The 22,657-nt window shown below is 60.9% G+C and overlaps 7 protein-coding genes across 7 annotated transcripts; all 7 read right to left on the bottom strand.

Moving 5' to 3' along the window:
* Nucleotides 1-102: 102 nt before the first annotated feature.
* LINJ_24_1260 (conserved hypothetical protein) lies at nucleotides 103-2,391 on the bottom strand (the record flags this gene model as incomplete). Its single annotated transcript, XM_001465915.2, has 1 exon — nucleotides 103-2,391. One exon carries the CDS (start codon nucleotides 2,389-2,391, stop codon nucleotides 103-105), a length of 2,289 nt encoding a protein of 762 aa, XP_001465952.2.
* Nucleotides 2,392-4,406: 2,015 nt separating this feature from the next.
* LINJ_24_1250 (conserved hypothetical protein) lies at nucleotides 4,407-6,038 on the bottom strand (the record flags this gene model as incomplete). The annotated part of the gene is made up of 1 exon (XM_001465914.1): nucleotides 4,407-6,038. One exon carries the CDS (start codon nucleotides 6,036-6,038, stop codon nucleotides 4,407-4,409), a length of 1,632 nt encoding a protein of 543 aa, XP_001465951.1.
* A 3,129-nt stretch (nucleotides 6,039-9,167) lies between these two features.
* Nucleotides 9,168-9,491, bottom strand: LINJ_24_1240 (putative translation factor sui1; the record flags this gene model as incomplete). Its single annotated transcript, XM_001465913.1, has 1 exon — nucleotides 9,168-9,491. One exon carries the CDS (start codon nucleotides 9,489-9,491, stop codon nucleotides 9,168-9,170), a length of 324 nt encoding a protein of 107 aa, XP_001465950.1.
* Nucleotides 9,492-10,152: 661 nt separating this feature from the next.
* On the bottom strand, nucleotides 10,153-11,127 carry LINJ_24_1230 (conserved hypothetical protein; the record flags this gene model as incomplete). Its single annotated transcript, XM_001465912.1, has 1 exon — nucleotides 10,153-11,127. One exon carries the CDS (start codon nucleotides 11,125-11,127, stop codon nucleotides 10,153-10,155), a length of 975 nt encoding a protein of 324 aa, XP_001465949.1.
* Nucleotides 11,128-12,886: 1,759 nt separating this feature from the next.
* LINJ_24_1220 (conserved hypothetical protein) lies at nucleotides 12,887-13,828 on the bottom strand (the record flags this gene model as incomplete). Its single annotated transcript, XM_001465911.1, has 1 exon — nucleotides 12,887-13,828. One exon carries the CDS (start codon nucleotides 13,826-13,828, stop codon nucleotides 12,887-12,889), a length of 942 nt encoding a protein of 313 aa, XP_001465948.1.
* An 880-nt stretch (nucleotides 13,829-14,708) lies between these two features.
* On the bottom strand, nucleotides 14,709-15,455 carry LINJ_24_1210 (conserved hypothetical protein; the record flags this gene model as incomplete). Its single annotated transcript, XM_001465910.1, has 1 exon — nucleotides 14,709-15,455. The coding sequence occupies one exon, from the start codon at nucleotides 15,453-15,455 to the stop codon at nucleotides 14,709-14,711; it is 747 nt and encodes a 248-aa protein (XP_001465947.1).
* A 568-nt stretch (nucleotides 15,456-16,023) lies between these two features.
* LINJ_24_1200 (conserved hypothetical protein) lies at nucleotides 16,024-19,863 on the bottom strand (the record flags this gene model as incomplete). The annotated part of the gene is made up of 1 exon (XM_001465909.1): nucleotides 16,024-19,863. One exon carries the CDS (start codon nucleotides 19,861-19,863, stop codon nucleotides 16,024-16,026), a length of 3,840 nt encoding a protein of 1,279 aa, XP_001465946.1.
* Between the last annotated feature and the right edge of the window lie 2,794 nt (nucleotides 19,864-22,657).

Genomic DNA, 22,657 nt, shown 5'->3' with positions numbered 1-22,657 from the left:
CGAGGCAGTCGGTTCATTCCTGCCACCGCACCCCCCGCATTCCTTTCACGCCGCCGCCAACGCTAGAATTGAACATGCTTACACAGAGTGCAGGTGGAAGCTTCATTTTCCTGCGTCGTTCTTGGTGCAGCTCCAATCGCCATTGCGCTGCCCCGAGTCGCTGTCATCTCCACCGTTAGAGACAGCACTGCCACCGCGTTTGCGTGTGTTGCCGGCGCGCCAGCCCGATCGGGAGCGACTGGTTTCATTTCTGCTGGCGATCGAGCTCCTTTCTTCAGCGCTCTCGCCCATGCCCTTCCCGCCTCCATGACCCACGCCGTCCCCGTTCGGGCTCCCGCTGACATTGTGCTTGGCTGGTATGGCCTCCGCCACGGCACGCACATGATCGACGAAGTTCAAATTCGCCATCACGCGTCCCATGTCCGCCTCCTTCGCGGTCCAGCGCTCTTTCCTGGTCACCGGGTCGTAGCGTGGGTATACCTCGGCAAAGCCGAAGGACTCGTAGAGCCGCTTCGACGCGGCTGGTGACGCGAACTCGATCCGGCTGCCGCCGTCCACGAGGCGCTTTTCGATGGCCATGTTGAGGAACGCGCGGTGGCGGCCCCGCAGGCTCCACTTGAGCAGCTCCATCGTCATCAGAAGTCGCGCGAGACCCTTGCGCTGATGCTGGGCATGTGTGGCACTTAGTGTGATGTGCACAAAGTCGGCCACATCCGCAATGGCCATGCACTCCGCCATGAATGGCGTCAGTGCAGACGGCTCGAGGAGGCCGCGCTGTAGCGAGCTCTTGAGCTGTGTGATCGTCGGCTTGAGGTTGCCATAGAGGTCTCGGCCGCTGGACAGGATGAGGGAGCAGATGCGTCCGTTGGCCTGTGACTGGAGCGCGATGCCTTGCACGTACGGGTGCCGGCGGTTTTGCACCTCTTTCAGGCAGTAGGCCGGGTAGTCGGCCGAGAAGGTGGCGTCTTGGATGGCCTCCGCGCAGCACCCTAGGCACTCAGTCACCTGCTGCTCCGTGAGCGTGTGCGCGGGCAGGTGCAGCATGTTGTAGCCAAGCTGATGAGCTGTGTGCTCGATCATGCGGATGAGGCGCCGCAGCTCATCGGCGAGTGGCGCAGGCGGGGATCGATCCGGTACCTCGCGCAGCTTTAGCGGCAGCTGGCGTGGCGCCGGAGGCTGCCGACTCACCAAGGGGTAGCTCGACAAAGAAGAGCCGCTTGTGGAGGTTGGGGGCAATACAGGCAGCGCCGACGTAGCCGCTACGGTAGAGTCTCCTCTGCCACTACTACCGCCCGTTTGAGCAACAGCTAAGCCATTCACGGCTGTGACCACCGCTGCGGTTGGGCTGCAGAGGACCTTGATGGACTCGCCCAAGGACGTCGTAATGGAGGCCGGCTTCTGCGACCCCGGCGGCGGCAGCGGCGGCGCCGAAAAGGCGCGCGGCTCGGTGGGCAGGGAGTCTGCCGCGGTGCTGGATGCGCCCGTCGGCGCGGAAGCCGGCGTGGCCGTCTCTGTGCAGAATGGGCAGAGAAAGTCCCGCTGCCGTTGGCGCAGGCGCAGCTCTTCGTAGTCGACGCCGACGCAGGCGGAGTGGCACCAGTTGCGGCATCGGCAGCACTCCAGCAGCGTCTCACTGGGCGACACGAGGAAGGCATTGCAAACACACCGCAGTAGGCCTCCGATGACGACGCGCTGTGAGAGGGGGGAGAGGCGGCTGCCACTGCTGTCGGCCGTGGCCGCCGTGTCGTCCGCCATCGCGGAGGCGGGCAAGGAGGCAGAGGAGATGCGGGTAGAGGCGAGCGCCGAGCTACCGAGCGTGTCATCCCGTGGTACAGGCAAGTTAGGTGAGAAAGACGATGCGTTGGCCGCCGCAGATTCCGTCCGTCGCCGGCGCCGGCCGTTGAGCGGCAGCACTAGTGGGCTACCGGCGGCATCGCTGTCGTTGTCGAGGAGCAGAGAGGCGGTGCTGCGTAGGAGAGAGCGAGTAATCATGCGACCCTGCGGCACGACAACGACGACAGGTGCTGCCGGAGACGCAGACAGTGGAGACGCTTCCAGCGTCGACCGCGCAGGCGAAGTCGAAGGGCTAACGGCGCTCATCGACTTCGAGGCCTCTGAGGTACCGCTGACGCTCTGGAGGGACACCGCCCCGCGGCCACGTTCGCCACGCGCACCACCGGTAGTGCTGCCACGTCCTAGTCGGCCTCGACCCCGTCCCCTGCCGCGTGCACCGCGACCGCGCATCGTTGAGAGCACCGTGACGACCGCCTCAGCGTCGAGAGGCCGCGGAGAGGATGTCACTATCTCGTCGCCGGGGTCGTCTTCTGGCGCCCCTGCCGCTCCTCTACCACGCCCGCCGCGCCCACGCCCATGACTGCGACCTCGGGGCATGCTAAGAGTGTGTGTGTGCGCGCGCGCGCGCTCCTCTGATTATGGTGACGTATGTGTGCAAATCTCGATTACGTTGCTCGATTAGCTGGCGTCGCGGATGACGCTGCTGAGGCTGTTCTCTCTCTCTCCCTCTTCGTTGCCTCCGCCCCTGCTCTCAACAGACGCCTGCGGGCAACCGACGTACCATCACACAAAGTGCGAAGAAACCTGTCCATCCAAGCACGCCGCACCCATCCCCACACCACACGCGACAGCAACGAGAGAGGGTATTAAGGGGCCAGGTGAGAAGAAGGTGGGGTCCACAACAGCATAGGAATACAAGACGGCGCCAAGTGGCCACTTCGCTACTTTAGCGTCGGCAGGTGTGCTGCCGTCGGTGGTTCTGGACAAGGAGGAGGGGGCGAGAGAGTGGCGGAGACGGGAGGCGGAATGCAGCGAAGCGCAGAGAACTGGGACGCAGGGCAGAGCGCGCCAAGGTGTACACATATAGAGACAGATGGGGAGAGGTGACGCAGTTCAGGGTGGCATCAGAGGAGCAGAGACAGAGAGAACACACGAGATCACTAATGAGCAACGAAGCCCTTGGTGTGATCGCGAAACACCACTGCCAAGATGAACGCCTCACGCGCGTGTGCATGTGCACACTTGAACCCTTGGCTGCCGCCATCCATCCGTGCTCCTCTGAGTCGCTTCACTTTATCGTCCTTTTTCTTTTATTTTGGGGCCTCTCGATCGTGAACACACAGAAGGTGATGGTGGTGGCAGTGTGCATGTATGTGCGTGGGAGGTGGAAGCAGCACGAGGGAGGCAGAAGAGAGACGAGAGGGACACACACACACACATACACACACACACACACACACACACATCGAGCCCCTCGCCCGCGTTCATGTTCACAACTCGAAGTACGACAGCAGTAACACGTCATGCCGTCTTTCCTCTCTCGTTATTTCCTTGCGTGTATGGTGGTGTGGCTCGTTAGCGTCTTCCACCTGAGGACATATACCGACAGAGCCCTTGCCCAACCCACCTCTCCTATCTGTATCTCTTCGTGAGGGTAAGAACTAGCTCCACCGCATCTCCCTCGCTTTTCACTGCTGATCGCTTTCAACGAAGCTCCCCTCCCCCTCCCTCGATACACTCTCCCCACCAAAACACATACACACATACACACACACACACATACACACACACACACCTTCATTCGCTCCATCCTTCTTTGCCCTTCACTCTCTCTGCCTCTGCCGCAGGTGTGCTGTTCATTAAAGAGAGCGAGAGCGAGAGAGCGAAGGGCAAAGAAGGGTTCGGGGGAGGGTGGGGAAGGGGGAGGCGGCGAGACTGACGCGCGCATGCAAGAGAGGCACCATCCAGAGCAGCGGAGGAAGGAGGGAGAGAGGTCGGCCGCACATCACGTGTGGAGAGAGTAAAAGACACGAAGAGGCGAATCACACCGTTGCTTTTCCCGTCTTTCTTGGCTGGTCTTATGCGGTTGGCCACACTTTGTGTGTGTCGCGCGCCAGTGCGTGATGATGCCCTTTTATTACGGAGGAACACAGAGTATGAAAATAATTTCACGACAGGACAAAGTAAAAGAGAAAGAGGCGCGACACGAGGAGAGGGGGCGCAGTGCGTTGATGTATCTGGCGTGCTCGCATGTGCGTGCTGGTGTGTGCGTGTGTGTGGGGAAGCCACACAAACAACAACACCAACACGCACATGCTCACACACACACACACACCAATGAAAGACACACAAAAACAACACAAGTCTCGGGTATGGTGTCAGAACAAGATAGACAGCAAGAGAGCGACAATGCAGGCACACGCTGACACATCCACTTGCAGAGGCACCAAGAAAGGGGTGAGGGAGAGGGGCCAAATGGTTGCTCGCCTTGTGGTGATTGAGGCTCGGGCTATCACCGTCTCTGCTCCTCTCTCCCTGCATCTATTCTCATTCCCGCTCGCCCATGCGCTACCGCATCCCACTTTCACAACCCCTCGATCTTTCTCCTTGCGTCACAGAGGTCGGCCGCGGCCAGCCGAGAACGCCGGCTTGCCGTCCTCTGGCCCAAGCGGCCGCATTATGCCGAGGGTAGAGGCCTGGCTGCGTATATCCTTCCAGTGGCTGATGCCTTTGAAGTCCATCGGCCGCAGCGGGGCTGGCGTCGCCGGAGCCCAGGCGGGGGCCATTGACTGCGGCCGCAGCGCCGGCGACGGCTTCTCGCTGCCGGTGCCGTTCGACCCCAGTACCCGCCGTACTGTCACCTGCTGATCGTTCATGTCAAATAGGAGCCCGTACGACTGGCAGAGCTGCTTCAGCACCTTCAGCGCCTCCTTCGCCACATCGGTGCGAGAGAGATGGAAGCCCTCGTGCTCAGCGCTCACGCGCAGTTCACGCACCAGCTCCTGTAGAGAGCGCTTGCTCTCGGTAATGGCGGCGTTCACGCTCGCCGCCGCCGTGCTCTTCTTCTTGAACTCCACTTTCAAGGGACGGGAGCCGAGTACGAACTTCTCCAGTCGAAGCTTGCACTCTTCCGCGACCTCGCAGTTTGCGTACTTGACGAAGACAACCCCCTTGAAGACGCCGCGCTCGCTGCGGAGCAGCCGCACATACGAAGGCGTGTGTGGCAGATTCTGCATCTCTGTGAGCACCGTCTCCGTCTTGGCCTGGTTTGGCATGCCCTTCAGCACCAGGGTGGAGTTTAGTACGCTGCGGCTGCGGGACGCGAGCGATACGGCGGCAGTGGGCCAGCGACGCTGCACGAACGTGACCGTTTTCTCCGCTTCTGCCTTCTCCGCAAATAGCAGGGACACTTGGTACTCGCCTCCGTGGTGTCCAGCCGACGCCGCTGCTGCTGGGGCGGTGCCGTCGCCGTTGACGTGCGCCGCCGCTGCCGCCGATACCGACGGCGGGGCGCCACATGAGCTTTCACTCGGTGCCGGCTCTGGGAGGTCCGCCGGAGGCAGGCACATGAGCGGGAGGCTAAGCTCGTTGTTCGCAGCATTCACTGCCGGCGCGCACGAAGGTGAAGACACGATTTTGGCGGATGCGACTGCCGAGGCCAACGCTGTGGTCGTGGGGAGGCTCGCATCGCCGCCAGCGCCACCGGCGGGCTTGCGCGGGAACAAGACTTTGGGCAGACCCACCTCGATGCTCTTGAGCGGCGTTGTCTGCGCCTGCAGCTCGAACTCCAGCGTCTGCACTGAGACGCAGGAGGGGAGGAGGATGTGAACAAAGAAGTCGTCCACGTCGTCTGGGCGAGCACCGGACCCTGCTGCACTCGCTGTGCTCGTCGTTGCCCCCGACGCGGGCTTGCGCTTCTTCTTCTTGCCTGCTGCTGCCGCCAGGGGCGCCTTGCTCTTGGCGGCGTCCTTGCTATCCTCCGCCGGCGGCACGGCGGGGGGGAGGAGCGAGCCACCAGCTGCAGCTACTGTGTTTGTGGTAGTGGTGGTGGTGGTTGCCGCCGCGTACATCCCAGCCATACCCTTGCCGTTCCGCAGGGCATCCAGTGACGCAAGATGCGGGCTGCCGGACACGCCAGGGTGCGCGGCCGGCGTCGCGTTCAGCCCTGGAGAGTCACGCCACGACGCGATCGCGAACATCTCCTTGCTCTTCGGCAATGGTATGTATTCGGGGTTGATGGGCATGGCGCTGGCTAAGGTTCCTCGTCTCTTTTTTGTGTTGCTTCTCAGTTGACCCCGCCTCGCGCCCTGCGGCTTTGTTCACCTCTAAATTCGCTGATCGAGTGCCAGTGCGGACGGTGATGATGATTCACATGACCTGTGAATGTCGCCGCCGCACTGTGTCGCTCGACTCACCGACTGTGGCTCGCCTCCTCCGCTGTTTCGTTTGCTTGCTACTTCACCCTTTCCGGATCTCTCGGGCGACCGCGCACTTTCACGCAATGACGTGATCGCTGCGTGCGCGTCGAGCTTCCAATCAAGCACCCCCTCCCTCAACAAGAAGCGGCCGGAGACGGGTGTGGGGAGAGTGAGAGCTCGAGCTGTTGGAGCGCTCGTGCGCGCGCGCGTAGAAGCCGGTGTTTCGCACCGGCGTAGAAGATGAGCTTTTTAGGATGCGGAGCAGTGCACTGTGGGCTAGATAAGATGATTTTCTGGGCCGCTCCCAAGAAGCAATACGGCTCAGAGGGCGTGAAAGTGATCCCAGACGGACACACCCACACCCACGGGCAGACAGAGAAAAGACTACGACAACCAAACAATGAGAGGGTGTGCGTGTGTGTGTGGAGGGCGGGGGAGGGGGGAGAGAGAAATGCCGATCACACAATCGCCTTCTACTTCGTCTCCTACGCTGCTTCGGAGCCAACGCACACTCGGAGGGAGGGGGACACACACACACACACACACACACACACACACAAAACGGCTATCACCGTTAACTAAGGAAACTATCCGTATACACAAGCACACACAACGCACAGGCAACGGCTCAGCACCCACGCATACACACCGCACCCCACCAACAACGAAAAAAGGGGGTGGGGGGGAAGGTGTATACTAAGAGGGCACAATGCGCACCACCGTCAGACCGTCAGAGAGAGAGACCCCCGATGTGCTTGCAACCGCTTGTTCGCGTTGAGCTTTTATTGCGTATGTGCGTGTGTGTCTGAGCCGGTACGTGTGCCCGCGATGTTGCTGTGAGTGTCAGCGTATGTGTGTGCGTGCGTGTATGCGTGGATTACGGAGAATATCGGAGTCGCCGACCAAATGCCCGTTGCGGATGCCTCGCTTCAATGCGCGTATTGATTTCGTTGCTAACTTTGCGCTTCCGAAGGCCGAAAAATCACAGGCAGGGAGAGGGCGGATATGTAGGGCACGTGCGCGCATGCGTTGATGACGGGGGGGCGTAGGTCGTGGGGTGAAGGGGGGAGGATGGAGAGGTGATTTGCACTACACAGTTTCACACGCACTCACGCGCAAAGGCAGGGAGGGAGTGGTCTTCTCTTCTCTGTGTGTGTGTTGTTGTTGTTGTTCTTTCTCCCCGCTTTTACTGATTCTTGCAGTTTCCCGAGACTACTTGACGGTAACCCCTCTCTCGTGCACGCCGCACCTTGTGTGTATGTGCGTGCGTGCGTGTATCGCCTCGTTCTTTGTTGCTGAGAATAGCTGCTGCGGCCGCTTGACGTCTCTCAGGCACAGGCACACAGATGCGGAAGAGAGAAGTAGGGCTGTGGGCGGTGAATGTACGTTGAGGAGGTGGAGAAGTAAGAGGGAGGGAGGGGCTGTGAACCGACAAGGACGAAAAAAGGAAGGGAGAGAGGGAGGGGGACGAAGAGACTGACAGGGAGTGAGCAGCGACGGTGCGCGTACGTGTGCATGTGTGTTTGTGTGTGTGGCACACACACGGGATGATGTTTGGGAGGGGGTGGGGGTGGATAGGGTGGCAGTGAAACAAAACAGCGAGAGCAAGAGCGAGAAGAGTTGAGGTGGTGAGGTGGGAGAAGGAGGGGATGCGAGAGGTGAGGAGATGCATGTTAAACACGTAAGCGCATGGGAACGCTGGCAGCGCGCACGCACTTGTGTCGCGCTGATATCCCCGCCTGCTAGTCGTTGCGGTTTTTTGCTTTCGAATGACGGTGGATCTCGTCCTCTTCGCTTCTCCCGCTCTTCCCTCGCACGTTACTTCTCTCTTGTTTCTGTATGCTCCATCCACGTATGCCGCGGCTGTGCCGTCATCACCGCCGTCTCTAAGGTCTTAGGGTCGTGTGGAGAGGAGAGTGCGAGGGATTCAGAGAAAGAGAGAGAGAGAGCGCTTCGACGATTGGGGTGCTGCTGCCCATTTGCTGTTTTGCGTCCTCGCTGCTTTTACACACAGAACACAAGAGAAAGAGCGGAGGCTCCTCGAACTTCTCCCTCCGCACGCTTTCGCCTGATCTCTACTCCCCTCGCCGCACCCGATCGACGCACGCACATACACTGACACACAACCACACTAGCTTGCACGGCAAACGATGGAGGAGGAGACAAGTCGCTCGCTGTGTGTACTTGTGTGTCGGTGGATACGGCGGTGCGCGAGAGAAGACTATAGTACGTCGCTTCCTCCGTTTACGTTAATTAGAACCGTAGACACATACACTGCTTCTTCATCGCCTCCGCCATCCCCCCTTGGTTTTGGGTTCAATACGAGAGCACCAACCCAACCACCTTCATCGCACATGCTGCTGCACGCATGCACACAGCGTGCCGAGATTATCACAAAGGCTCTCTCTCTCAGACACACACACACACACAAACACACAGGACAAAGAAAAATATATAGACCACGTAAGCCAGAGGAGAGACGAGAGAGGGCCGTAGGAGAAAAAAGAAGTACGGCGACAACACACACACACGCGCGCGTGGCTACATCTTCCACCTCATCTCTGAGGGTCCGCGTAGACACGCATCAGGAACCACACACCATTCGCGCATCCGATGGACGCATATGCAGAGAGGGACAAGGAAGACGGAGAGAGCAAAAGAGGGGCCTGAAACCGACACACGCGCTCACGAAGGGCGACGCATTGAAGGGACACTCATCCTGGCTGCCGCGTGGTCCTCGTGTGTGCGTGTGTGCCAGGGGGGAACGGCCCCTTCTCACACGCGCTCTGCAACGGTCACGCAGCGCCCCCCCCCCTTCTCCCTCCCGAGCTGCCCCATAACGAGGCATCCGCGCGTACGCGGTTCCAATGACAGAGCACATATGGGCACGGCAGACATGAAGACGTCGCGCCTTCTCTTGCTCTCATGAGTTTCTTGTCCCTTCCGCACCCCTTATTACAGAGAGTGAATCTCGAGGTTGTTCTCTGTCGCCATGTGCTCGTCTAAGAGGAACTGCTTGATGTTCTCGCTCCAGTTGCCCTGCAGCTGGATGACGGTTCCCGCATCAGGAGTGCTGATCACAGTCCCGTTGCAACCCCAGCGGCGCTGGAACTCGCGGTTGATGCGGCGGAAGTTAAGCTTCTGGTTGAGCCCCTGAACTGTCGTCACGAACTTCTTGCCCTTGCGCTGCTGCACGCGGATGTGCACTTTTTGTCCGCCCAAGACGGCTCTCTCGGTCTCGCGCTGCTGGTTCACAATGGCCTCGACGGTGTCCTCCATGGTTGCCTTGTGCGGTCAGATATGTGGGTCCACGGATTATCGAGGGCGTGGCAACCGAAGAAAAAGGCTGCACGGCGTGTGTCGAAGTTGCTGAGTAGGATGGCCACAGAGAGGGCTGGGGCGAGGAGAGGGGGATGGATGGATTCAACGCGTGACAAGCTGCACGAGAATGGCTGCTGAAGAGGGAGGGGGAGGACACGGAGAGATCATTGAGAGGGAAGGTGTATTAGCGGTTGCATGTGCGGACGTTTGTGGATGTGGTGAAGCAAGAGCACGGAAGGGGATGGAGAGAGAGGAGAGGAGAGGAGAGGCTGGAATCGTGAAAGCGGAAAGAGAGAGCACCAGCTTGGGGCGTGTTGTGGCATGCACGGAGGGGGGGGGGTGGAGGAGGCGCGGCGCTACAACCACAGAAGTGGACAAGTTTCACGATGCCACCCACGGATGCTGTTCGTCACAGCACCCGCCAACTACCTGCACCTTTTACGAAAGAACAAACATCGACTTCCTTCGCATCGCTCGTCATTCGTCTTCGCATGTACCAGCAGCGTATGTCAGCGAGAGGAGCACACACACACACACGCCCTCACATGGAACTCAACGAAGAGGTGGAAGGTCGATGGCGAGCGCCTGGGCGCTCCGAATCAATCGTTCTGCGTCCTTTTCAGGGCTGCAGCACTGGGGGAAGTGCAGCTGAGAAGGACACAACGGTGGGGACGCGGAAGCGCTGAAGCACGGAAGCCCCGCTGCTGTACCCCACTCGTTGCGGGATGCCTTCGTAGAGTGCAATGCGTGGAGACACACACACTGGTATCGGCTCCGATATGGTGCCTTCTACTGGCGCAGACAGCGCCTCCCTCGCTTCCCACGCAGACCGCGGCATAGTGCTGTTGCTGCTGTGCTGCGGACGCCGAGCCCGTTGCCGCGCCTTTAACATGTTAAGTCCACGATGCGTGTACACGACGCCGGCGCCGCCGCTAAAGCTTGCGCCTTCAGCGTTACCATCCCTGGGGGCCTCTGCGGCAGCCTGCGCTGCTCGTAAGGCCGCGGCACGCGCGTACGCCTCCGCGAGACGCTGGCTGCAGGGTATTGTGGGGACTGGCCGATGCCGCACCCGCTGGCGCAGGTCGATGACATCGTCGCTCCCGTCCTCGTCGTCTTCTTCCTCCCCGTCCTCGTCATCGTTCTCAGCGACAGCTTCATCCTTGCGCGGCTGCCGCTGCCGAGGAACTCGTTCGGCGTCGTCGGTGCCGCGCTGTCGCTTCTCCTGCCTCTTTGTGCTTTCCAGTCGCTGCGCTCGATCACGCGCCGCCACCTTGGAAAAGTTCTGCGAGCGCTGTAGCTTCTTCCGCCGCTCCAGCTGCCGTTCCTGCCGCTCTGCGCGGCGCACTGAGGCCTCCGTCTCCACATCCTCCCCCTCCAGCGTGCCGCCGACCTCCTCGGCGTCGAAGTCGCTCTCGACCTCGTCCACCGTCTCCTCGTCACTACCGAGGGTGAAGCTTGTGTCAGACGAGGCGTCGCTCAGCGCCTGCAGTGCCTTCTCCTCTTCTTCATCCAAGCCATTCGCCAGCAGTTCCTGCAGGCGATTCCCTGCATTGGCGCGTCGCGGCCGGTTGACGACGTCATCGGCCCATTCCATTAGCACCCCCGTGTGTCTGCGTACACGTGCTTGTTTCGTTTCGAGGTCGATGGCGAGACGGTACGGCGGCTGAGCCAAGGTGTCTCTGGAACATACACCGAGAGCACGCTACAAGGGCACGGTCTCTGTTGTGTGTGTGTGTGTGTAGGGGAGGGGTGTGAGAAGGAAACGCGCGGGTAGCACAAGCACAGAAAAGGATAAGGGGCATTCGCAGAGTGGGAGTAAGGATGCAGAGGGGTTTCGTGCGTAGGCTTGTGTACGTTTATGCGATACTGGATAGCACTCTTTTCTGAGTACGGCGACTGTCTGTATGACTGCAGTCAGTGGGAGGGGAGGGGAGAGGGGGAGGGCGGTGGTGGAGGCTCTGCTGAGCTCAAAGAGACGCCTTCTGTCCACAGTAGTTCGGCCTGTACACCCACACACACATTCCCGACGCATGTTTGCCGACCCCCTCCTGTGCAGCGCGCCTGTAGGTCCGCTGCTTCTCCCCTCTTTCACAGGCACACACACACACACACACATCTGCCGCACGCTGTCTACAGTGCCAAAATGTAGTGTTCCCCACATCTTTTCGCTTCGTCCTTCCTCTGCGTTCGTCTAGTTCAAGAGTGCCACAAGAAGGCGTTCATCACCACTGCCTCTGCCACCACCGTCAGCGTCCCTAGTGGCATCCAAGTAAAGCACCGCCGCCGCTCCCATCCCCCTCAGCCCCTTTGCGCTGCTACGAGAAAACAGCCACCACCACCACAACACAGCGCGGTGGCCGTGTATGCACGTTCGTGCGCGTATGAGGAGGGGGAGGGGCGGAGGTGAACGCGCGAATCCGGCATCGATGAGAGACACACATGCACAGCTACACGTTCACATGCACACACTTACGACAAGTAAAAAGATGACGGAGTAGAACGAACCTGCGTGGCGTGGGCGGGGGGAGGCGTTCGATAAAGCTCCTTCATGTGGAAGATAATGCCCCGTGCACCGCCTCTCCCGCGTCACTGGCGCGCAGCGCGAGAGGGGAGCGGAGGGGGAGAGATGCAATACAGAAAGGAAACAAAACGCGAAGCGCGTGGCCCCTTTCTATCTCTGTGTGTGTGTATGTTTATGGGCGCGTGCGTGCGCACCCTCCCGAAGGACAGAGGAGGTACAGGGAAGGCTCAAGGAACGCCCTCTACTTACAGTTGAGGAGCTCTGGGAGGGTGGATACACACACGCGCACGCACGCGAATTCACTAACACTCACCCGGCATCACAAGAAAAAATGGGCTGCGGGGAGGGGAGGATGACTGGAGCGACTGCAGGTAGACACGCAGGACAAAGACAGATGAAAATGCTGCGAAGGGAGGGGCAATGGGAGGGGAGGGGGAGGGTGCATTCAGTGTTCAGTTCAATGGCCAACCCAGGAAAGAAAAAGAATTAGATCCTTAAGCAACTAGCTCGCGTTGTACGATAGACATGTCTTGCCTCCCTGAATCCCTTTCGGAGTCAGCACCAGCTGTGGGCGCCCCGGCGCAGAATACACATCATCCCTACACGTCCGCCTCGTACCCACAGTTCAGTCACCGATATCAAGCGCACAGACAAGTCGGAGTGGCATGGTATTCACGGTATGTTGTCGGTCGTGGGTGTGTGTATGGGCGCACTTGGCTGCTACAGCGCCTTCCTCAGCTTCTGCTGCTCCTTGCTCTTGCGCCGCGCATGCACGTTATCTTTCCGCATTGACGCGTGTTGTTCTTTCACGTGTACGTACACACACGGGCGCTTACCGGTCCATGTTGCCCATGATCTGCGCAATGCGCACAAAGATGTTGATCACGTTCAAGAACATCTGCAGTGCGTCCTGCACGTGGTCGCCGGCCCCGCAACGAGCACGCTCAATCATGGCCTGTGTGTCCACTGCCACCATGACTGAAAAGATGGCAAGACCGCCATAGAGAATAAGCGAGTGCGCAAAGGCGGTGGGGTAAAAAACGTTCAGCAGGGATATTGCGACCATGCCGATCAGTGCGCCAAATAGCGGGCCCTGCCACGCTACCATGGAGGCACGCGGTGCCAGGTACGCCGCCGCGCTGAAGCCGCCAAAGACGGCAGCGGTCAGCAGAATCGACGTGGTGAGCACACCCTTCATGCTCGTCATGAGCACGAGCGGGGCAATCGCCATGCCCTCCAAGAGCGCAAAGGAAAAGAAGAGGCACAACTTCAGCGACGGGTTCGCCGGCGGGGCAAAGGACAGCCAAAGCAGCGGCACGAAGCCGCCGACCATCGGGAGCCAGTACGGGATGGCACGTCCCATCGGCGTGGCCACCATCAGGAAGCTTCCGAGCCCGGCCGTCAGACATGCACAGCCGAGGAGAGTGTACACGCGGGCGAGGTGCTGACGCACAAACGGCGTGAGGCTGTCTGCCTGGCTGCCACCGCTGCTGCCTGACCAGTTCATAGGGGTATTCTGGCTTTGGATGCTGTCGCGGCCTTGCACGCGCATCTGCTGTGCGCGGGTCGCCGTGGTGTAGCCGCGGAGCACGCTCTGGAGGGCGAAGGAGGCGGCCGTTGCTGCCGGTGCGGTGGACGCCCCGCACGGCAGGTTGCGACACGCCGATGCCGCGGAAAGGCTTGGGGCAGGGCAACTACTCAGCCGGTTCTGCTGCATGCGCAAGGCCGACGCTAGCGCCGTGGCGCCGACGCGGCTGTGCATCCGCTGGAACATGATGCGTGCGTGCGGGAGGAGGTAGCGGCGCTGGTGGACGCAGCAAGATGGTTTGCGCGTACGCGTGTGCGTGTATTGGTATAGAGCGAACGGAGAGAGACCGTGGGAGGCTGTTGATGTGCTCACCGAGGGTGTTTTGAACGGGAGGTTTTCTATGAAGTGCCGAGCGCAAGAGGTCGGGCCCGCGCGTGCGCGGGCGTTGCGCACATCCGTGCAATGCGGCCAGCAGTCGGTAGAGGAGAGAGCGAGGGAGAGGGAGAACTGATGGAGAAGAAGCGGAAGCAGCACCAACAGCCGCTTCTCGTATTATCGGTGCGTTAGCGATGCTGTCACTCATGCCGTCTTTTCATGCGGAGGCGCGCGAGGGCCGATGGGAGACGAAGGGAAGAGGAGGTCACGCGCTTCGCTCATTCCGTATGTAAGGGATGACGCGAAGAGGAGCAGCGGAGGGCGTGGCGTGCGTGTGTGTGTGTCTGTGGAGTGAAAAGCTGCGGATACGAGCAACACGACCGCACTCCCCCTCCACCGCCACCCAAAACTAAAGAACCGCCACATCACGCGTCGCCCTCCCCTCCTTCATCCTCACTGGGATACAAGGGACGACAGAGGAGCACATAGGCCACTGCGTCTCGGCTTCTTCATCCGCTGGGAAACGCCACCGAGAGTACACGAGATCAGGCGGGGGGGGGTTCCGGTTAATCGAGTGTGTTACGGAAAGACAGAAGACGCTGGCGTGGACGTGCAGTGCCCACGTAGCGGGTCAAAGGAAAAAGCGCGCGAAGACACACACACACACACACACACGCACACGCACTGCACACCCCCGCAGACGTCTTCTGCCTTTTTTTTCGCTCTTCTTCCATCGAGAGTCGAAACTCGGTCAGCGCGTCGTTCGGCCGCCACTGCCACCCTTGCGCTGCTGCTTCCCGCCGAAGTTCTTCTGCTTTTTTGCCCCCGTCTTCTTGCCGCTGCCACCACCGCCACCACCGGTAGCCTCGCGCTTCTTCATCTTCGCACGGACCTTGGCTTCCTTGCGCGCCTTCATTGTTTGCTTCTGAATGGACCGGTCCTTCACCACATTCTCGACCGAGTCCTCCAGGTGCTGGATGCGCCTTGCCCAGCGCTTCGCCGACTGCCGCTTCTTGCTGCGGCGCTTCGCGAGAGCCTTGGCGATGCGGTGCGGGTCGTCCTTCACCTTCATGCCGGCGGACCGCTGCATCGCTGCGGAGAGCAGATCCTCGCTGCGCATCTCGGCGCCTTGTCGTGTGTGAAGCATGTCCACATGCGTAGCGGCCTTGCGACGCGCCTGACGCAGCAGCGACGATAGCTCACGCACACCACCACCGCGCTTACCGAGGCTCTTCATTTCTTGGAACTCGAAGTTGCCGAACGAGAGGTCAAGCGGGACGACGTGCTTGATGGGCTGTGCCATCCGATCCTCGACAGAGACACGGGGGCGCGTGGCCTCGCGCTTGCGTGACCACGAGCGAGACGAGGCGCCGCCGCCCCGCCCTTGAGGAGAGAAGGGGCGCGCGCCGCGGTGGTCGGAATCGTCGTTGCTGTTTGCGCTGCCGTTGCGACGCCCCTGCAACGAGGCACTCCCATTCGAACTTTGCCTGTCCTTCATCTCAGCAGTGCTTCGGGCGCCTTCGGCCTCCTCTGACTGGTCGTGCACGCACGTGTGGGGTGCGTGAATGCTTCGAAGCTTGTCTTGGGTGGGATATCAATAACCACAGCCGCCGCCGCACACACAGAGTCACGCACACACAAGAGCGGGTCTCTGTGCATACCAGCGTGCCTGCCAGATCGTTGGACGATTTCTTCTTCCTCCTTTTTCGAAGGAAAGAGCAGCACGAGGCCTTTGGAAGGGGAGGGAGGGAGGGAGGCATCCAGATGTGTTCCGGCCATGGCCAAGCGATGAGGGCGAGGGAGGAGGGTGGGTGGGGGCGGGGGTGGAGGAAGCGAGAAGCGCTTTTCTCGCGTGCATGCCGGTCTCTTCTGCGCTCTCGTCGTTGCTCAAAGAGGCCATCCACGAGACGAGAGAGGGAGGGAGAGGGGAGCTGGCTAGGGGTAAGGGATGCCTCATGTGCCGCCGTAAGCCCTTGTATGCATATGTATATGCATATGTGCTTGTGTGTGTGCGCGCGCCTCCGCGCGCTAGTAAGAGGAAAAGGCGCGGTGTATCAACGCGTGCGCTACAGCATCTTCTCAAGCGCAAGGGCAAGCACTTCCGCCTGCTCTTTGCGCAGTGCCTCGCCGAGGCGGTGACCGTAGCGCTTCATCTTCTCCATCCACTGCATGAGCTCCTCATCATTGTGGGCTTGTGGCAGAGGCTCGTGATGCTGAGCTGATGCCTCACCATGACCCTGTCTGCCTTCGACGTCTGCGATCTTCGCTGTATTCCATGGGGCGTCTCGCACAACCCTCACCGGTACGCTCCGCAGTGTCTCGGGGTCGACAAGGTAGCCGTTCGGTAGCGCACAGCCGATGACCGGTGCCACCCATGAGGCATCAACCGTCACCGTTTCTCTGGGTACTGCAGCGCTCGCTCTTGTGGTGGCAGGCACTGCTGCTGCTTCCACCGGAGGAGGCGTCGCACAAGTTACTTCGTTGGCAAAAAAGTCAGCAGTGGTCGCGCCGGCAGCCTCGACGGAGCCCCGCGGACTTGCAGCTTCCTCTCTAGCATGGGTGGTGGGACGGATGTTGCTGACACGGTGGTGTTGGTGTGACAGGGACTGCCGATGCGGCCACAGATGCTGCTCAAACGCTTCGCGCACACGCGCGGTGCCGTCCAGAACGAAACCGTCGTAGTGGCCTGTCGTAGCGGCGACAGCTGTCACGCCCACAGGCTCACTCGCAAACACCAACTCGATGGGCACGTAGCCATCGGCATCTTCGGCGCTGTCGCTGCCGTTCTCGCCCAGCGAAGCTGCAGCAGGCGCTGCGGTGGGGCGTGCCAGCGCACAGACCAGCTGCTCCACCAGCTCCGCACGCATCGCATCCGCTGCCGGTACGTCCGCGATGTACAGCAGGACAAGCGGTGAGTCAGCGGCCGCGTTGGACGCCTTCTGGCTAGTCTGGTGCGCCACGCAGGCGTTGATCTGCTCCGCCATCCATATCTCTCTCTGCCGCCGAGCAAGGGTGCTGATAACCGTGCCCAGGGTGCTGTGCGATCCACTGACAGCCTCGCGGCTGCTGGGATTGTCGACCGCCGCATGCCGAGCGGGCCCGGCGATCGCGCGCACCGCTTCTTGGAGAGCGCACAGGGTTGTAACGACCACATAGGCATCGTGTGCGTTTTCCCACCCGGGCGGCATTGCCCGCGTACCCGAGCGTTGCGTCGGTGGCGCCGCGTAGTATGAGTGTAGACCACCCTCTACCTGCACCTCAACACGCGCATTGAAGTATGGTGTGGAGACGTCGACCCCAACAGCTGCCCTGGTTGGGTGTTCTCCGAGGTCCGCACTGTCGTCACCGTGTTCAGCCCCAAGAGCCGCTGCAATGGTAGGGGCAGCGAGACGCAGGTAATCTTCGGCAGATGCAGTTGCGCTCTTGCTGCGTGTACTAGACGGTGCCGCGTTTAAGGCTGCGAGTACGTCGCGCACCCACGCCTCTTCCTCGAACGGAGTCTGCCCGCAGGCCAGTAAAAGACATGAGTTACTGCCGCGGTCCGCGAGGCACGTTCCCAGGGAAGCTGCGCGCTTGACGAGGTGCGTCTGCCCCCACTGCACACAGTGCAGCAGCTCGTGCAGCCGGTCCGCCCCGCGTGTGGCCTGTGTGTCGTCCTCGTCTCGAATTACAGGCATTGGCAGATCGGCGACGCTCGTCTCCATCGCGCCAACCGATGCTGCCTTGAAGCGCGCTGGCTCCGGCTGCACCACCTCGACGTTCCGCTCCCTACACAGCAGTGCCTCGTACTCTGTGAGCCCGCTGGGAACGGCGCCGCCTCTGCGCTTGCTCACCACGACCACGACATCGCAGCAGCCACGACGTTCAAGAGAGTCGAGAACGACCTCCAGCGGCGGATACGAAGCCCGCACGTCTTCGCCGTCGGCGTCGACAGGGATGGCTGCCGCGCCCCGAGTCTCGTTCTCAGAACGGGCAGCGCATGACGCCGAAGAGCTTGGCGGCCACAAAACCACCGCCGGCGCATCGGGGCAGAGGCCATCACTACCGCCCTCAGCTATCATGTGCTGCTCCCAGTATCGGTCCAGCAGCTCCTGCATGCGGGCGTCAAAGAAGGCGGTCTGCACCAGCCGCGGCTGCACTACTGCCGCGTAGTACTGGTTCACAAGAGCGACGCGGGTGCGTCGTGCCGCAGCGGCGCCGAGCTTACCCTCGGCCATTCGCGGTCCCTCAGTCGGGGCGGCAGGGTCAGCAGGCAAGCTGACGACGGAGGTGAAGAAGCGAAAACGACGCTGCAGCACATGCGCGCACCCGTAATCTTGCTGCTGGAAGAGACGCCACATCGCATCTTCGTCGTTGCCCACCACGACAAACGCGTTCCCAGAGTGCGGCTTCAGTGGCTTTGGTGCCTGCGTGACGGCGTTGTTCTCCTGCTCACCGTGGCCGTCGCTCCGTGCACCTGACGCCACGGCAGCTGCACGACGGACGCCAGCTGGCCACAGCGTATTGCACAGGATCTGGTAGAGCCGACTCGACCCAGCAAGTGGGGCTTCAAGCAAGCCGCGACGGCCAGAATCGGCGCTAACGCACTCCAGCTGAACGTCTTTCGCTGAGCCGCCAAGTGCACGCCCGCCGCTCTTCATGGAGGCCGCCGTATGTGTCGCCGCACGTTGAGGACATCCCGTGGCATGAAAGATGCACTCGTATCCATTCTCCGCTGCGAAGCACTTCCAGCGCTCCTTCAGCTGCAGCAGCGACGTCGGCGCATCGTCAAGAGTGTCAGCCGTGCGCATGGTGGCATCTTTGAGAGGACGGCAGAACACGTCGGCGTCCTGTCTGCTCCGTCGGGCCTTCATGGCGGCCAGGGACTCTGGCGCCGCTGCTGCTACTTCGCTCATGTCCACGTCTGTTTCGCTGTTGTGAAAAACCATGATGACATGGAAGAGACACCCGCTTAGTGGAAAGGCGTGCCACGGAACGCCCGCTGGATCTTGCGTAATGTGCGCAAGTAGAACTCCACCGTAGCTAGCGCCATCGTCGACATGAGAGACGGGTGCGCCGCTGCCACTCTGGCCACTAGCACACTTGCGCAGGAGATCAGCCGTGATGTCGCGCTGATCCGACGGAGAGGCGCGATCATGCCCGTTGCACGAGAGAGGCCGCAGCGGCGCCCCCGTCACGAGGGTCAGCGTTGTGCTGAAGTACTTGTTTTGGATAAGAACTGCGGAGGGGAAGGTGTGGATGACGTACATGTGGCGGCTTGGCGCGACGACTTCCATTGGGATGACGGTGGACGGTGCGGCAGCCTCAGCCTGATCACCGTCATCGTCATCGCTGAGTCGCATGTAGCCTTCCCTGCCTGGCTTACACGATGCGACGCCAGAGTTAACAGGCGTTTCGTGCGCCGACACTCCTGTCACCGTCGTGGCCGCTGTTGCCTCTGCACACGCCGCTACCCAAGCGTTCCCAACCGCCGCTACGGACGTCCATTGAGCCAGCTCCGCCGCACACCGCCACGAGAGCGGCGGCTCAGACAAACCCCGCGGCAAGCACGCCTCAAAGGGTGCGAGGTAACTCACATCGAGGAGGTATACATGTGCCATGTAACTCAGCAACACGGTTGAGAGGGTGGGTGGGGAGCAGCAACGACTGGGGGCGATTATCGATGTTCCTTTATACGTGTGTGCATCCGCAAACCATCCGCGTAGCGCACATGCAGTGCAGAGGAGCAAAAGTTGCCAGAGAAACAGATCGCAAGAGAGAAGTTGTGGGTGCATGCCCTGGCTGAGACCCTGCATGTGGGCGGAGGGAGAGGCGAGGGCTACGCGCAGGAGGGCAGGAAGGCGAGCGAAGTGCAACGCGTTTCCGTCACAATGGCGAGAACGACGGCGTTCCTGCACCAGACACATGCGTGAATGTCAAGAGAGGGCAGCGAAGTGAGAGACGCGGTGGCACATCGGTGCTCCCGCGTTGCGACACCGGCCTACTCCTCTCCTCCGGCGATCCACTGTGTTTCTGTGCGTGTGTCCTTCAAGGCATGTGTGCTGAGTCCACCACGCCCGCCTTTCTTGCACCACATACGCTGGCGCACACGCGTCAAACCGGCGACAAAGGCCCCCTCCCCCTGCGCACACGCTGTGGGCATGGGAAGGTGATGTGTGTGTGTGTGTGTATGAGGGGGGGCATGCGCGTGGCGCAAACGAATGCAACGGGAGAGGGGCGCGCACTGAATTAAGGAGGGCGGCGGGGCCACGGAGTACGTCAGAAAATTACAGCGAGAGGGATCAGCGTGCCACACGCAGAGCGCCCACAACATAAAAACGAAGGGAGTGACGGGTGAGTGCACGCTCTCTACCACGTGTGCGCCACACATACCACTTGACGCGAGAGAGAAAAGCTAGGAATGACGGAAGCAGAGGAGGGGGCGAGGACTGAGCGACAGGGGCGGCTGCCTTCGCTTTTCGAGCTGTTACTTCACACATCCGTTTCTCTGCCCCACAACACGAGCTCAACCTCCGCTCGACCCCTCGGCCCTGCCACAGGCCCCATCGTGTGGTGCGAAGCAGCGCTGGAAACGCCAGTGCAGCAGTGCGCCCACTCGGTTACCTGAGTACCACCTATGCTTCAAACCCTTACCCACGATCTGCCCCTCGCCGGCCCGTCTCACAGCAGCTCCTCCACCAGCAGGCAGTGTGAGGGGCACGTCAGAGCCACGCCGAAGCTCTGCCCATTGCATGAATGGCACAGACGTGCTCACTGTTGCAGGTCAAACCGACGCAGCGACGTCCACAACCTGGACGACGGCATCAGTCAAGATACATCGCTCTGACCTCCCCTACCTACCCCCTCTCCCCACGCTGTGAGTGCCTGACCCTGTCACCACCAGAAGTGGTTGGACATTGACACGGATAGAAGTGCGGCTGCTTCTCGGCTTTCTCCCTCAGAGTGGTGGTGGTGGTGGTGCTGGACCCTGCGATACCACGCACTGGGAGGTGTGCGCGTGTGTGTGTCCTCTGTAGTCAGGGATGGCGTGGCGTGTGCAGGGGTGGGGTGGGGAGGGAGAAGAGACAAGAGAAGATGGCTAGTGCCATCAAGAAACACGAACAACATCGAGAGCAGCAGCGTCATGCCATCCACAAAGGCCGTGACGCGAAGTGGAGGACGAAGGGTCGTGTAGATGACGTACCGGCCACTCACACCCAAGAGGTTGTTCCGTACAGCACCCCCAGTAGTCATGTAGTGACAGTGGAAACCAAGCGCCGGAACTGTGCCAGCCTGTCTGCTGCGAGCTCGTCTCTTACGATGGATGCTTCCCAGCGCACACGGCAGCGCATGCATGGCTCAGGTATGGTCTCTGACGTTACAGCAGCAGCATCAGAGGTGGCAGGGCGAATCGAACGCGAGCGTGCGGTGGTCGACTGCAACGAGACAATGGGCTGATCCAGCTCGGACGTGCAGGTACCCGCGAAGCTGCGATGGCACGCCGTGTGCCGCATCACAGAGGCGGTGTTGCCCGGTGATTGCTTGCAGAGGCGCGGGAGCGATAAGCCCGATAAGGTGATGGTGCCATCGATCGGTCTCGTCGGCATTGCTTGCGCGTATTGCCGCTGCTGCGACGCCGCCGGCACCACCCGAGCACCGGGGCTGGCCGTCTGCGCTCGTTGCATGGGTTGACCCCGCCTAGAGGCCACTGCTTCTCGAAGCAGCTGCGTGTCAAACTCGTTGCGTCCGACGTAGTACGGCGACTCAGGGTAGTGCACACCGAGAGTCTCGGGAAGGCGGTGCGTTAAGTGGTTCACGGACGAGTATAGAAACGGTACTCCATCGCCACTGAGGAGGGTCGACGTGTTTGGAGCGGAGAAAGGCAGACGTCGCCGCCGTCTCCGAAGCGGTGAAGTAGGCTGTGCGTGCGCTACTGATGCGGGCCTATCTACTTGGGGGGTCGTGGGGAGGCTGTGCATGTACTGGTGCGCCAGCAGCATCTGCATGGATGTAGAGCCTGACGTCATTACGTCTAGGAACGGGGGAGGCTTCGCGTGCCTGATGAGAAGCGTGCTCGCCCCAGAATGCGGCACTTCGAGCGAAGGCAGTGAGGTGGATGGGAGAGCACTACCACGCAGGGCAGCAGGCCGAGAAGAAGCGGGGAGGGGGAGGGACGGATGAGCAGGCGGTGAGCTCGAAGAGGACTGAGGCGGTTGGCGGAGTACCAGGAGAAAGAGGAGGTGCCGTGCCCAGAGAGATGGAGGAATAGCATCCCGATGGTGACACCCACGAGCACAGAGAGGAAGAGAAAAAGGAGAAGTGGGGAACGCATGGAAACTATTCATGGTGCCGCCGCCCATCCACACGCGTTGTCTGGATTCTTGGCCAGCACGCCGAACCCTATCTGAGGTGGTGGCGTGGGTAGGGGGCGGAGGGGAGCAAGAGGTGAAGCCCAAAAGGAAGACGGCCGCACAGAAGACACCTGCAACCTCCTCCCCGCCACCGCCCTGTGCACTCTCTCTCTCTGCCTTCCCACCGATGATGCAGAGGTGCTTCGCATTGACTTGAGCAGCGGTGCCTTATCCAACACATCGAAAAGAAAGAACACAACCTTCGGCCGACACACACACACACACACACACAGACACACACAGACACAACAGGTGAATACGGATGCGCGAAAGAAAAGAGAGAGAGAGCAGGCGCTGCAGCGCAATGAGC

The sequence above is a fragment of the Leishmania infantum genome, chromosome 24 (assembly GCF_000002875.2).
Source record: "Leishmania infantum JPCM5 genome chromosome 24".
In the NCBI taxonomy this organism is placed as follows: Eukaryota; Euglenozoa; class Kinetoplastea; order Trypanosomatida; family Trypanosomatidae; genus Leishmania; species Leishmania infantum.
Note: the sequence above shows the minus strand (reverse complement) of the source record. Positions and strands in the feature narration are given on the sequence as shown.